Here is a 14,870-nt window from a genome sequence, read left to right as displayed (position 1 = left end):
TTCACAGAATTCATTTTAGAGGAAGACAGGGAGTTATATAGACCCTGGTAGATCGGATCAATCCAGATCAAGGACTGCAGATAAATAGGAAATATCATCCGCAGACAGTGCGGATGGGGGGGTGCAAAGTGGAGGGCTCTCTCTTGGAGATCAGCGCAAGTCAAAACAAATCAAGCCGTTCCATCCCAGACGGCACGACATATAGTAAATAAACGAATCCCTCAAGGAAAGAACAGGGCAAAAAGAAAGAAAAAATGGGAGGGAGAAAAAAAAAAAAACAAGTCCCGGGAAGGCAAAAAGACCATAAATTATTGGACAAGAAAAAACACAGATGGTCGGGTGGATATAATGAAGATCAAAAATAATCGACACGACGAAAAATGAGAAAATACGCCAGACAACCAGAGCGTATGTGCGTATTCAGGATACTACACAGTTGAAGTAAAAAGAGAAAAAGGGGAAAAGGCTTCGCCAGGCAGAAGGAGAACAAGGAATGGACAGAGAAGAGAAGGGAAAAAAACACAAACAAGATCGTCTCAGTCATCTAACCTGAAAAGCTGATGGAAAATCTAGATCACGCGTGCGGTAGTAGGCCGCATGAGATCCTCGCTATTCTGCTTGGACAGAGTGCCGCGCTCAGTCTGCTGGTCGTCAACGTTCTCAGTCTCATGAGCGTGCTCATCATCATCCTCAACGATTCGGGTCGGGATATCGCCGGGACCATACTGCTGACTTGACCGTTCGGGGAAAGTCGAGCTGCTGACCATGGACATAGAGGTGCTGGAGCGGTTGTGGACCAGATCCGGGGTCGGGGGGATGCTGGAGTGGCGGTTGTCCGGGTGGAGAGAGCTGTTGTCAGCATCGCTGATCTCGCTAGGGGCGCGGGTGGAGCGGCCATCCATGTTGTCGTAGTCGGAGCTGAGACGGTCGTTCTGGTGGAGGTTGGAAGCGATCTCGGCTTCTTGGTCGTCCTCGGCGTCCTGGGCCAGGTGCAGGCCTTCGACGGCGGCGGCGCACTGGTCGCTGATGCTGCGGATGATGTCTGCAATGGCATCGGTCTTGTCGCGCAGGTAACGGTCTGCGACATCTGTAATGCTGAGACGCGCAAGGGTCTTGTGATCCTTTCCGAGGTTCAGCAAATGCTGCTCTAGCTCGGGCTTCATATCATTTACCAGAGTATTGTGACCATTGACATCCTTAGCCGTCTTGACGGACTCCTTCGACTCAGCAACTGACACATCGTCCTTGAGCTCCTCGGGGGCGTCTTCGTAGCCCTGCTCGACCATTTCAGTAATCTCCGCCCGGCTACCAATGGAGCGGACGATGTGCTCCATATGGTGGCTCTGGCCGTTGATAAGGCTGCGCAGGTGCATGACAACGCGCTGGGCATCTTCGCGCTCGCGGGCGAGGGTTGAGTTAGTGTGCGAGAGGGCGGAGATCTCCTTCTGGTTGCGCTTGCGCTCACGCTCGAGCTCTTCGGCAATCTCCTGCTGGAGGACCAGTGCCTCGAGAGCATCGTCACGCTGCTTCTCAGTACCAGACAGACGCAGAGTAAGACGAGCCACATCATCTTTCTGTTGGTCAATAAGACCAGTGAGGCGACGGCTCTCGCGCTTGTGGTTTTCGATCTTGACCTTAAGCTCCGAGGTCTCCTTGGTGAGCTGCTCAGCAAAGGCCTGGAACTTGAGGAACTGCTGCTTCCAGGTCTCGAGCTCCTCGACCAAGAAGTTGTTGCGCTTGGTGACCTTGCTGAGCTCGGTGTCCATTCTGCCCTTGAGGTTGATGAAGTCTTGCCAAGCTTCCATGGCATCCCGAGAGTACTGGTTGCGCTCACGGACAATCTCGTTGAGGTGACGCATGGAAACCTTGGTCATGAGGGGCTTCTTGACGGAGCCACCGAAGATGGCCTTCATACCGGTGTTGCGGCCCTAATAGATAGAAGGTCAGTTTTGATTGTGGTTAGTGACAATTGAGAGGCGATTAAACGTACCAGCTTCTCGCAGACATGGTCCATGACGCCCATGACAGCATCCTGGTTCCACCATTGGGGCTCTTCAATGCTTTCGACCTCTCCTCTCATGACGATGATCTGGCCAGCCGGGATGAGCTTGCCGCCAGCGTAGGCAGTGCGCAGGTGTGGGGGCACACCGGAAGGCGAGACATCGCCATTCAGGGATTGGGTCATGCGGTTGATAAACTTGGTGCGCTGGCCCTGGTTCAACACATTAGGCGGGCTGGATGTGAGGACAAAGTTGCGATCGAGGTCGACCACGAGGGCATCAGAGGGAGCGTTGAACAGAGTCCGGCACTCGGCAGTGATACCCAGAATGTAGGGACCGGGCTCTTGGACCAGCTCCTTGACGTGACGGGCGTGAACCACGGGCACGTACAGACCACTCCACTCATAGACGCGAACGCAGTAGCGAATGGTTTCCGCAGCGACAGTCAGCATCGCCGGGTAGTGGCTGACGAAAATGATGCGGCGGGTAGGCGAGACAGCAGCCTCGATCACGCCGACAATGTTGGGGATCGACAGACAAGTGAACAGTGGCCACATGGCAAAGTTCTGGAAGCCGGTGGGCGACGAGGGGAACTGATAGCACAGGGCATAATCCTTCATATCAATGCGGACCAAGTCGTTGAGACGCGGGGCCGGGAAGCTGAGGATGCGGGAGACCTCCTCGGCGTGGAACAGGTTGGTAGCCTTGTTCCAGTGGATCCACATGCCACGGAGGTAATCACCTAGCAGATCGTATAGGGGATACCGGGAGAGGAAGCTCAAGCAGTAAGGAATCCAGTAGGTCTCATCGGGGTTATCGTAGAAGTCCGGCTCCGTCTTCTTGCGCAGCTCGCGGATGGTCTCCGCGCGCTTCTCATCGGCACGGGACCAAACGCGCAGCGCGATACCGTACAGAGTGTGAGAAGAGTCCTGTTGCAACACGAATGCGTGGTGTGCACAGTGAGGCTGGCTCTTGCCTGTGCAAATCTCCACGTCGTGAGGGAAGCATGCTCGCATAGCCGAGTGTAGGGCTCGTGCGATCTCATTGTCCTGCTCTAGTCGAGGGCTGCTTCCCAGAATCTCGGGCAGCCAGAATTGACTGACGGCTCCCTTCATGTGGCCAATCTTGCCTTGGGCGGGGGCAGGCGCTTTGACCCATTGTGAAGGTTCGCGTCCCACACCGCATACCATGTAAGCATGGGTGAGTGTTTTCGGTGTCCGCTGAGCGGGCTTGATGCTGAGTGAGGACGGGATAGGTTGAGTGATGCGCGAGTGCAACGACGACGTGCGGCTAGGAACGACCAGCGAATTTTCTCCTTCGCCGCGTGTCGTAGGCCGATCCCGAGTGGCTGGCCGGACAAAAGATCCATGATCTCGCAGAGAATGGACCATTGTTGCGATGTATATTTATATATCGGGATTGAGTATGTCGAGTATGTCGAGTAGAGTTGGAGAGTGGAGAGTCCGGGGTTGGAATTCCTTGGAAATATGAGGAATGTCGGAATGAAAGCACTGCTTCAGTGCAGTTCGAAATGAGGGTCCAAGATCAAGGAAAGTCGGGGAGATATTTAGAGAGTGTGAGAAGTCCGGATGAAACTTCAATAATACTCAAGTCTCGAGAACACACCCGCCATATGGATACAAATGCAATTGAAAAACAAGAACCCAAGAAAGAGGAGGGTTTAGGGGGAAGGGCAAATAGGAGAAGAAGAAGAAGGCAATTAAAGACTAAGGCCAAAGGAGTTCTCTCCACTTTAATTAGCTGTATGGTATTTTATTTACGTATCTATGTACATGTATTTATTGTTTCATCTTTTTCATTTTGTCTTTTTTTTTTTCTTCAGGGTATAATATTATTATGTTGTATTCTACGGAGTACAGAATACTAAGCACTCAGAGATAGAAATGATACATCCAACACCGTTGGCAACGTTAAAGTTTCGCCTATTCTTTCTGATCTATTCGTTTCACTTTTCACAAAACTTTGATACATGTACTCATATCCTCTCCCTCAGTAATCTGCAGTGCGACCATATATATGCAAAGCTCCTATGTTTCGCCTGCGAGCAGTTAGGAGACTCCAACCACTTCACTTGACCACTTGACCACTTGACAAATATCTAGATATCCCTACTTGTGCCGATCATTTGATTTCATTTTCGTTCGAGGCCGAATTGAAAGATCGTGAGCCATGGGTATCCCGTCCGAACTGGTGAACAATTCATACGATTGGTCGGTTCCCCTGGCCAGTCCCCATCGGTTCGATCTTCCAACCTTGGTTGACCTGCAATCTGACACCCCCCTGAATGATTTCAATGTTGATTATAAACCATTTGACATTTGACATGTTGAAAAAGAAATATGTATATGCAATATAGAATATATACAATATACTTATACCATCACATCTTCCCTTCCCTACATGTACAGTATCTTCCCGTTTCCCCTCACAAACTCTGCTCGACTCGTGTTAGCCCGTCAAAGCGGGCAAGCTAAGCTACCAAGTCTACCGAGCTACTCAGTCTGGCAGTTTTGGCGGAGATCTCATTTCCCGGATGAGCCCCTCACGCACGACTTTGCAGGGTTCTGGACCCATGTGGTAAGGAACTACTCCGTACTCCGTACATGTATATACATTGTAACGGTAGAGATCTGGCGAAGGTTCAAGGCTCGAACTCGAGATCGCACATGGGAAGACCGCATGGACCATTGGATACATAGGGTCACTCTAGGGCTAGCGAACACCTTTCATTCTGTACAAAGTACACCGTACTAACTAACTAGTTAACTAGTTAGTACTTTGTACATTACTCCAGTGTATAAATATAAACTCGGAGAGTTCTTATGTCCGAGATCATAGAGCAAGTTCTCTGTTCCAAGCTGGTAAATTTACAATCTTATTTTTTATCTCTCCCGTCAGAATTATTCGTTCCAAGTTTAATTATTATTATCACTATTTAATTGAAGATAAGCAATGCATTCGTCTCTACTCGGTAGCCCTAGATTGAACATTTATAAACAGAAACGAGTTGTAAACAGAAACCTCATGCAAGCTTAATTAATAGTGCTTACTCCATACGGAGTCCTCCGTACCACTCCGTACAATATAAATCTCCTGGAATTACCTCCGAAGTCTTTCCAGAATTCTCCGTTCTCCTTACTCTAAGCCTCATTAGGGTCCCTGGCCTGTCGATCCACAACCCGATCCACCCAGTGTTTCGCGCAAGGACCCACACCACAGCTCTCCCCAGCAAAATTCTAGTACCAATAGTCGTCGTACCCGGTACCTTAGTTCATGCAACTGGAACCCGCATGGGCCGAGGTATCCGGTACACTGCGCCCAGGTACCCGGTGGCAAGAGGGTTTAATCTCGAGGATGGAGTTTGGTACTGGGGTACTCCATATATAAATGGGATGTTCTAGGATTCGTATATTGCACAATATAATCGAGTCCTGTGGGCCATCAATAGCTTCGCTGGTTTAACCTGTTTGTTATTATTATCCGCGATAGGGGTAGGGGTGAGGTATGTATGCACCGTACGGAGTGCGGAGCAGCCACTTAATATATATTTCGCTATTCCATTTCAAATCACGCCTGTCTTGAAGAATATCTATAAAAAGACATCGGATGCAATTCATTTATTGCACTGAGTACGGAGTATGTATTCGTACTCTCCGAACGCCTAAAATACAATTTGAGAATAGTTAATGTTATGTGGAGTGAAATTCCAGATATGATTCAAGTTCCGCTGAGAATATCATAAATCGAATGCCTCAGAAAGCCTAAGAAAAGATGTACACCATACCAGCACGGTCGACGCTCACAACCATACCGTACGGCACACGCAAAACCGCCACATCTTGAATAATATCCAGATGGCTCTTCAATAACATCTGCTGCTGCAGGCTGATGACGGTACTACGCGGCGGCCTCGGGCTAGCTCCCTTCCTAGTATCTCGAGAACTGCCAGTGCTGGACGAAGTAGGGAGGTGCTCGGTGGTAACCAGGAGACTGGGACTGGGCTGGGACTGCTCATAGTGTGGCTTGCCACTGGCACTACCGTCTGAGACGACGTCTAACCCACTGACTATCGAGGAGAGATCCGGTCGCGCCAGATCCCAGAACCGGATCTTCCGGTCGCATCCTGCGGAAATGATGTACCCACATTTCGTGCTAGAGTCCTTGTCCTCGCCAGGGGCATTGAGGCCGACCGCAAACGCCCAGATGCCGAGTCGATCGCCGGCCGGATTGTTGGAAGACGGAGTACCAGGCTCAGGGCCGTTCGCCGCAAAGCGACTCAGCATCCCTTCGGGCCGGTCGCCATCGACCCGCCACGCTTCGTAATCGCTTGGCATGACAGGGGTCGGATAGGCGTGAGGGGCGCGGGAAGGATGATGAGCGCCATTGGGACCATTGTTGCCGACGCCCAGTGGGGTCGCTTGGTAAACCTCGCGACAGCGGAACTTCTCGATATCCCACACTGTGATTTCATTGCCGTGGCTGCCGCTGCTGGATACGCAGACCCAGCGTCCGCGGGCCTTGACGGGATGTAGTTGGATCCGGTTGATAGCACCCCAGCCTGGAAGACCCCAAGCCTTCAACCGCACGCGGAAGCGGAGATCCCATAGGTCGAGGATCCCATGAGTTGTGCCGACCAGTAGCCAGTGATGCCTGCGGTCGCAACAGAATGTAGTCAGAGTTCCATGGTGAACTGGGTTTTCTAGCGTGTAGATCGGCAGCATGGTTTTCATGTCCAACGCAACGATGCGACAAGTGTTGGTCGCAATAATCAAGGTGGATTGTCCTTCATCACGGAAGTGCTCCATCCAGACCGCGTATTCGGGTGATCCGTCTTCAGCTATGGGAAGCTGATATTCGCGAACAATTTGAAGCTTGCCATATCGGACGGCTGTCTGACTGACTTTCTGATAGTCGACTCGAACGGCATGAACGCTGCCATCAGTGGCCGCACTGACAAAAGTGTAGGTATTCTCAACAAAGGTCAAAGCCTTCACGCGCGAGCCTGCTGCATGACGGTGAGTTTGACGGGATCGAGGAGTCAAGTTCCTTTCAAGACGAGTTGTATCCCAAATCTTCACCGTGCTATCGTCGGATGCGGTAGCAAAGAAGGAGTGATCCGGTGCTACCACGACACGATTGATTGGCGCACTGTGCTCGCCAAAAGTTGCGACCAGATTCCCTTCAGGTTTCCAGATCTTACTTGGCTCTTGATCAGTGGCGGTGCGAATCGGTTGGCGGGTGTCAACTTCCTTGACATACGGCCCTAGGTCAAATAGGTCTGTCGGGTAGTTTTCCTCAAAGACGTTGTCTAAAAGTCGCAGAACCGCAGGGTCGTTGCCCCCATACGAATGGTGGGCACGATATTTCTGGGATATTGTCGGGGTTACTTTGTGCTCGTTTGAGAGTAATGGTGTTAATGGTCGGGGTGTGCCTCCTCTTTGGACCGGTGCGTCTACCTTTCCGAAGGCGTTTGCGGAGCTTGTGCCCGTTTCAGCGTCGGCCTTGGCAGTGTCTTTGCGACTCAACAAACTCATCGCGCTAGACTTTTTATGTACACGATCAGATATACTTCTAGTGTCTGCGTTAGTTGATGTCAACGGGCCGTCTTTTCCAGGGCTCGGTCGACGACTGGAAACCCTCTGATCATTATGGAAGTTCGGAGGGGACAATGGACGAGACGCAGGTCCTCCGGCAGGCGATGATGCCACTGGAGACGAAGATAACGAAGAAGTATCATTTCCGTCCAAGATAGGAACAAGCGAGGCACGTCTTGTCTCTTTCGAAAGTTGGCTTTTCGACCGCAAGTGCTTGCGATGAGCACTGGGCATTCGCTCAATGGTTGTAGAAGCGTCAAGCAAAGCATCTGCGATTGTTCTCGGTCTTGGATCCTCCGCGGTGCCATCGTTTACGTCTGAGGATATTGCTCGCGACTGATCTTTGATTTCCTTATCAAAGAACACAGTCTGGGGCTTTACTCCATGTTGTGTCAAACTGACAATGTCGTTCAAGGGTGGCCTTGAATGGACATCAGTTTCTCTCGATTGGCGTAATGAGACTCTCCAAATATAGTCTTTGAGTGCGAGAAGCTTGAACTCATCCTCGGGGCCCATCCCAAGGTTTCGCAACCGACTAAGCCATTGTTCGTCCTCGTCATTTCTTGATTGAGCGGCCATATTAAAGGAATGATTCCGTTGACCCACGCGGGGACTGAATGATCCAGGCTCAGACAAGCTGAACATGCCATCGCGACTTGGCGACTTCCAGAAAACACCTTTCTCTGATTTTGAAGCCCAGAGAAAGGCCATTTCGTATACACTTCTCGACATTGGCCGTTTGAGTGCATCGAGTATTTGGGTGTCCGAAAACACAACAATTTTGATCTTGAGGAAAGGCCGGATAATGGGCGTCAGGATGGAATGAACATCCGCTATTGATAAAAATTTGGCGGAATTAACCACGAACTTGACTGCTGCCTCCCGAATCCAGATGTTCGGATGGCCCAAAAATCCAACAGTCGTGTTTAGGAGATCCCACGTTGTTGATCGCTGGAATAAGCCTAAGTCAGCCATAGTTGCTAGAGATCGGATCACCCTTTCAACAACGAATTCCTCAGGCTCAGTCATGGACTGAACCATCAGCGGCAATATGTATAGCTCCAGATTCAGGCTCCCTACATAGGCGGCGACGCCGATGACAGCCTCGAAAAAGGCGCATTTTAAAATCCAGTCTGGATCGTTCAAATAGGTATTCAAATGGCTGAGAACAACCTCGTTTGCTCTGAGATTGCCGAAAAACACACAGAGGCTGGAGACAGAGCCCAGAAAGGCCCGCCGAACTGATGCATCGGTGTCTGTCAACAGCATTTTTGTGTGAACCTCGAAATATTCTAGAAGATCGATCCGAGCCACATCATAGAGATTGTGATAAGTCGCATCCTCAGACCATCGAGGCTCAAAGCCGACCGGGATCAACGCAGCCAAACGGGTATCGGAACGCAATGCTTGGATCATGTCCAAAAATCTCAAAGATGACTGGGCCAAAGACGCAATGCATGAGGCATATGCCGCACGCACCATGGCGCTTGACTTGCTGTTGGAGCTAGCAACGAATGGCTGGAGCCTTGGGAATATGTATTCGGAGAACAGATAGGCATTGACCGGAGAGACCACCTGGACCATTTTCAGTAATTGGGTTAAGGTGCGGATCGCAGCAACCTTGACAGCATCGGTCCGGTCAGTCAATAAGACCATGATATATGGAAGAATGCGATCCAATTTTGCTTCATCTGACAGCCTTTCCGCAAATGCAAGAAGGATATCGCAGGCCTTAATCCGAGCCGATGCCTTGGCAGTATTTCGCAAGTTGGATACCACAAGTGTTAGGAAAACCAGAGCACCCTCATCTGGCTGTGACTGTGGTGCTGAAACCTGGCTTTCACCATTTGGCAGATCAAGCCTCACAGGGAGAGTGTTGCCTGTCAATTTGGAAATTGGGACATTAGATAGAGCCCCAACGCCACGGGTGTTGGAACCGAGGAAGTAAGATACTTTATCGAAGTCTAGGTAAATTCGCTCAATCCGTTCGTCTGCCTCCCCTCGGTTGGCTGATTCTGCATCCAAGTCTGTTCGCCCGGAGGAAGGATCGGTCATGAGGGACATGTATTGGTGGAGAAAACTGTAGAAGTATTCTGGAAAGGCCTTGCCCTTCCAGAAATTCAGATATTCCTCCGCCGAGTACCGAGACTCTGGCTCAAGTTGGATCATATGCAGGATCAACTCCCGAATGTCCGGATCATCGATTTTTGCTAGCTGACTGTGTTCTGGGCTGTATTCCCCTTTGCGATACTTGTACATTTGACTCAGGTTGAAGATCGGCGATTCAAGAAAAAGCTCCGCAATGACACAGCCAGCACTGAAGATATCCATTGCCCAGTTGACGCCGCTTTCACTGGGCTCTTCCCCGGCAACAGAGAACCGCTCGGGGGCTAAGTAACAGGTTCGTCTCCCGGAGATGTCGAAGAAGAAAGAGAAATCTGCCGGATTATCCTCGGGGAGAAATGTGGGTTTGAAAGATGATGAGAAGTCAGAAAGATAGAGCCAGTTCCAGGCCGTGACCAAAACGTTTTCAGTTTTGATATCACCATGGTAGACATCTAGTGAATGGCAATCTCGAAGAGCACACAACAGCTGGAAGGCAATCCACTTTTTCTCAATATGCTCTAGAAAAGGCCGTGTGCTATATCAATGTCAGGCTTGGTTCGCTGGCAACAGCTGCGACAGACTTACCTCATTCGATCGTAGAGAGAGCTGTGGATGTACTGGCGCACAAGGTATCCACTCGTGGCAGTCTCAAGAATCCGCTGGTAGCTTAGCGCATTTGGTACATCCGACAACAGCCTTCGCTCCCCTGATGTGGACATGGACATTAGAAGTTTGAAATAGTGAAAAGGATCCAAACATACTCGTGATGTTTTTGATATATGGCTCCAGTTCCATGGTTGGGAACGGTTTCATGATAACCTTGATGAACACCAGACCATTTGGCTGCCGAGCGCGAATGCTTTTCATGAATCTGCCACCCCCCATCGACTTCTCATACACCAGGTCAGCTAATTCAGGCACATCGATCCCCGCCGACCCCGCGGACAGGGTTGTGAGGGAGTAGCCTTGTCCCATGGTGTCGACTGCCCCTCATCTCCCCGTTGGAGATCTGATGGTGGGTAGTCAGAGTCAGAGATTGAGTAAATTAGATGGAGATGACTGGGGAGAGCTATGCGATAAGGAACGTCGGGTTGAAGCCGATGAAGTCACTGGACGCGTCGACACGTGCACAAGGCGGTCAGCGAGATTGTCGTCGACAACTTTCAGCTCGTCACCTTTCCCTCTTGCAATTCTTCCTGTTCATATTAAATATTGTGAATTATTTTATATTAAACCGACAGAGGTCATTATTACATTGCTATTTGTGGCCAATTTAACCCCCACCGATCAAACAATATGGACTTTTCATCGATATCTCGGTCTTGATACTTGCAGTTCTGCCCTATCCCCGAAGGGAGATACGCTAGGTTAAAAAAAGGAGAACAAAAACAAACAGCCAAATTTATTGAAAATCTAATCCTGGGGTCATTCTCCAGATGGATACACACATGGATCATACGGAAATTCCGGTGATCGAAACCGATGAGCCGCTATTCGATGTTCTTCCCAAGCTGTTCAAGTAAGTTTTGTCTGCCTTCTTGATTAAGCAGAGTTAACGAAACCCCCTGTAGCTTCATTAGCATGGCCGTGGGTGATATGGCTTACACATTTGAACAAATGCTGTACGGATCCCAAGGGCACCGTCTTAGACAACTGGTCCATGCCTTGGCGGATGATACTCATAATCCCTTCATCATTGTGGCATTGATGTAAGTTCACCATAAAGAGGACGCTGGAACTGGACTGATTAACAAATCCAGGATTCTGAAATGGGACTTCACCACTGCTACCGAGGATGACTGGGGACTCAATGAGAGCCGTGGTGCAGCCTGCGAATTTGTTGCCTGGCAATTCCTGTGTCACCTGAATCAGCGCGAGACAATTGAGTTTTTGTTAGAAGAGCTACCAACACCGCGGCGCGGTTCGGCAAATATCATTGAATCCGAAGCAGGTAACTCTGGCCTGGCATCTGTCCAAGGTGATACAAGCCAGACGGAAAGCGAGGCCACTCCTCTCTTGCCAAACTCCTCTTCTTTTTATCGTCTTTTTGGCAGGAAGACGACAGAGACTCTGTTATCTGGAGCCTCGCAAGATACACACCGACATGAGGAGACCTATGCTGCCCGGAGATACTCCCAATTTTTTGGATTGAATGCACTGGAAATTGCAACGATTGCCCATGCAAAGAGATTCCTGAGCCAGCGAGTTGTTCAGAGGGTGGTCGACGGTATTTGGAAGGGCGAGATCGTTTTTTGGGATTCTCTGACAGTAAATTCAACCAAGAAACCTCATATTTTTAACACAAGGTTAGACACGACAAGCAATAGTCTTGCAGAGATACTGACAATTTTCTTCCATCAGAACGGCTGATCCATATTCACGCCTGAGAGTACCTCTGTACCGGAAAATTTTTGAAGCAGCATTCTTCATATCTTTCCTCTTTCTCTACTACGCAGTCCTAGTAGAGAGGAGGCAAGAGGCCGTCGGCATCTTCGAGGCGGTGATGTATGTGTGGATCGTCGCTTTTGCGTACGATGAATTGAGTGGAATCATTGATGCCGGAGTCATTTTCTACCAAATGGACTTCTGGAGTCTCTGGAACTTGAGCATTATTGGTGTTGGAATGGCATTTGTCATAACAAGTGAGTCACTGAGTACTCAATCCGCCTTGCGGCTCGTTGCTCGCAGGTCATTTGTGTCAATGGTGCGACTAATGAGGACGCCGCAGGAGTTATCGGGCTAGCGAAGGGCGACAACCCTATTATTGAGCTCTCATTCGACATTCTCTCGCTTGAGGCTCTGTTTCTTGTACCCAGGCATGGCTACTCCTGGGATATGCACCTCGGCCACAGGGCTGACACGGAATGAACAGGATCTGCTCCCTTGTGAGCTTGAATTCATACTTCGGCAGTCTAGTAAGTGGATCCTGCAGGAAACATAATTATTCTAGAAAAGGATTGACTAATTTTGGCTATGGATAGATACCGGTATTGAAAGAGATGGTGTGGTTTCCCCCTAACTCTTTGCTCAGGTGGCTTTGGGACCCAAGGCTGATTGACGATGTGTTTCAGACGAAAGCATTCTTCAGATTTTTCCCGGTGGTGGTAGTATTGTATGTTGGTAAGTGTGGCTAAGCAAAACAGCCCTATACAAGTGAAGCATGTCGGGGCGAATTGCTGAACCCCTGCAGGGTTCTTAACCACATTTACCATGCTTGCCCGTGACCGCTTGTCGCTCAGCACAATGTCACATTTGTTAGTGAAAGTGTTCTTTGGGTACGGTGAAATAATCCCTGTGGTGACCGCTTTTTTCTTTTTGACTGACCATTTGAGGCAGATCGAGTGTTCTTGGATTAGTGGGTTTCATATTCCTTTCCTTTTTAGGAAACTGTGCACTGACAGTGGCTGAATTGATTGGATGATAGGACACCGCGTCTGAGGTAAGTCTGCGCACCAGGCGGCTGTCCTGCAGCTCAAATCGCATTATCCCGGAATATTGGCAAAATGGTTGGCTATCGCGTTAAGTTGACTTACACGCTAATTTTTTAGATCTCCCCCATCTTCGGCTATGGCTTGATGTGAGTTCCCTGACTTTTCTTTGATTTTATTGCGCCCCTTGAAAAAAAGAGTCGCATGTGCTTTTGATCACGTTCCAATATGCAAGTGACGTCCGGTTGCATGCTTTTTTTTGGGCACCATTAGCACACGGGGATCTGCTACAACTTCCACGCAGTGGTTTCTTTTACAAGAAGATGTATGCAAAAGATACTGACAGTTGGAATGACTTATAGGCTTACTTTCGCCCTCATGACCAACACTCTCATCCTATCATCCTTGATCAGTTTGATGAGCATGAGCCTTGAAGGGGTAAGTAAATACGGTTTACTAGGTATAGTTGCGTGGCTGATTAATTCTATTTTTTGTGATAGGTGATGCGCCATGCCCGAGAAGAATATCTTTTCCAGTAAGTATACAGACACCCCTGCTTGTCTGAAATTTGGCACTGCCCCATGGAAAATTCCATTTGGACTGACAAGCCAATCAGATTGGCCATTTATGTCCTAGAAAGCAGCAATTCTCGACGACTGACATACTTCATGCCACCCCTGGTCAGTTAGCGTCTGATCCTTGAATTAAATCTTTCTTTGTATGTTCTGGAATATTTCCAAGCTAACACTCAGCAGAATCTTATTCCCCTCCTCTGTATCCGCCCCATGCGGCTTTTTCTCTCTGCCGGAACAGTTCGCCGCGTTCGCATTGTCTTGCTTCGAGCCACCCACCTCCCGTTTGTTGCATTGATATGGGCGTACGAGTCTAAATGGCGACACTCCAAACGACGGAACAGTCAACATCCCCCAATGCTGGCACGCGGTCAAGGAACTTCTGAAAACCCGACTGAATCAAGGTGCCAGGACCCACACCACCCCTCCGTAGTTGAAACAAATCGCCTAGGCCCTGGAAAAGCACCCAGTGTGGATCAACAAGCCGCGCGTGAGCTAGACATGGGGCAATTTGGGCAAGTACCGCAGTTTGCGGACCTGATCGACACGATTGAGCGACTACGAACTCAAGTGGAGGCCATTGCCCAGCAAAAATGATTACAATTACAACACCATGCCTGGGCGCAAATTACCTTGTTCTGCGCACTGTGGTTTGTCCTCTGATATGTGGAGTTGAGAGTGGACGGAATTCAAAGGCGCGGTAGAGGGGTCACTACCCTAGCGCTTAGGGCCACGCACGCCCCTGTATGACCGGACCTGGGCGCTAGTCGGCTTCGGTTCAGTTTAGTGGCAGAGCCACCTTGACAACTTCCAAAAAACCGTTCGATATTCTTGTGTGAACAACCATATCGTTGACAGTCTAATCGAAACAGGCTTGGTGGCTTTTTTCGGGGTTCGCTTTTTTTTCCTATTTTCTTTTCTTTTTTTTTTTGGCTTTCCCTCCCCTGTCCCTGGTGTTTCAAGATTGGTTCTGCTTTCCAATCAATTTCATATGTGATCCACAAGAGGGGGAAAGCGAGTAAATAGACCATGGTCCTGAAGTTGAATTCAGATATCTCATAGAGCTACAGTTTGTCCGGGGCGCGTTAATTACCTGTGGAGTCAGTGTGGAGTTTCCGCGCTATGGTATACATGAAGCCAAAGGGATCG

At 49.5% G+C, this 14,870-nt stretch overlaps 3 protein-coding genes across 3 annotated transcripts; 1 reads left to right on the top strand and 2 right to left on the bottom strand.

The window, feature by feature from the left end:
* Window positions 1-569: 569 nt before the first annotated feature.
* On the bottom strand, window positions 570-3,391 carry N7471_013292 (DENN (AEX-3) domain protein; the record flags this gene model as incomplete). Its single annotated transcript, XM_057286011.1, has 2 exons — window positions 570-1,928; window positions 1,991-3,391. The coding sequence occupies 2 exons, from the start codon at window positions 3,389-3,391 to the stop codon at window positions 570-572; spliced, it is 2,760 nt and encodes a 919-aa protein (XP_057129336.1).
* A 2,391-nt stretch (window positions 3,392-5,782) lies between these two features.
* Window positions 5,783-10,696, bottom strand: N7471_013291 (ubiquitin-binding serine/threonine protein kinase VPS15; the record flags this gene model as incomplete). The annotated part of the gene is made up of 3 exons (XM_057286010.1): window positions 5,783-10,256; window positions 10,307-10,427; window positions 10,483-10,696. 3 exons carry the CDS (start codon window positions 10,694-10,696, stop codon window positions 5,783-5,785), a joined length of 4,809 nt encoding a protein of 1,602 aa, XP_057129335.1.
* A 473-nt stretch (window positions 10,697-11,169) lies between these two features.
* On the top strand, window positions 11,170-14,318 carry N7471_013290 (uncharacterized protein; the record flags this gene model as incomplete). Its single annotated transcript, XM_057286009.1, has 14 exons — window positions 11,170-11,240; window positions 11,293-11,430; window positions 11,482-12,027; window positions 12,083-12,363; window positions 12,450-12,529; window positions 12,594-12,636; window positions 12,793-12,833; window positions 13,146-13,160; window positions 13,270-13,298; window positions 13,454-13,474; window positions 13,512-13,587; window positions 13,650-13,684; window positions 13,766-13,829; window positions 13,905-14,318. 14 exons carry the CDS (start codon window positions 11,170-11,172, stop codon window positions 14,316-14,318), a joined length of 1,854 nt encoding a protein of 617 aa, XP_057129334.1.
* Between the last annotated feature and the right edge of the window lie 552 nt (window positions 14,319-14,870).

This window comes from Penicillium samsonianum (assembly GCF_028829775.1).
Source record: "Penicillium samsonianum strain IBT 33392 chromosome Unknown utg000009l_segment0_segment0, whole genome shotgun sequence".
Lineage (NCBI taxonomy): Eukaryota > Fungi > Ascomycota > Eurotiomycetes > Eurotiales > Aspergillaceae > Penicillium > Penicillium samsonianum.
Note: the sequence above shows the minus strand (reverse complement) of the source record. Positions and strands in the feature narration are given on the sequence as shown.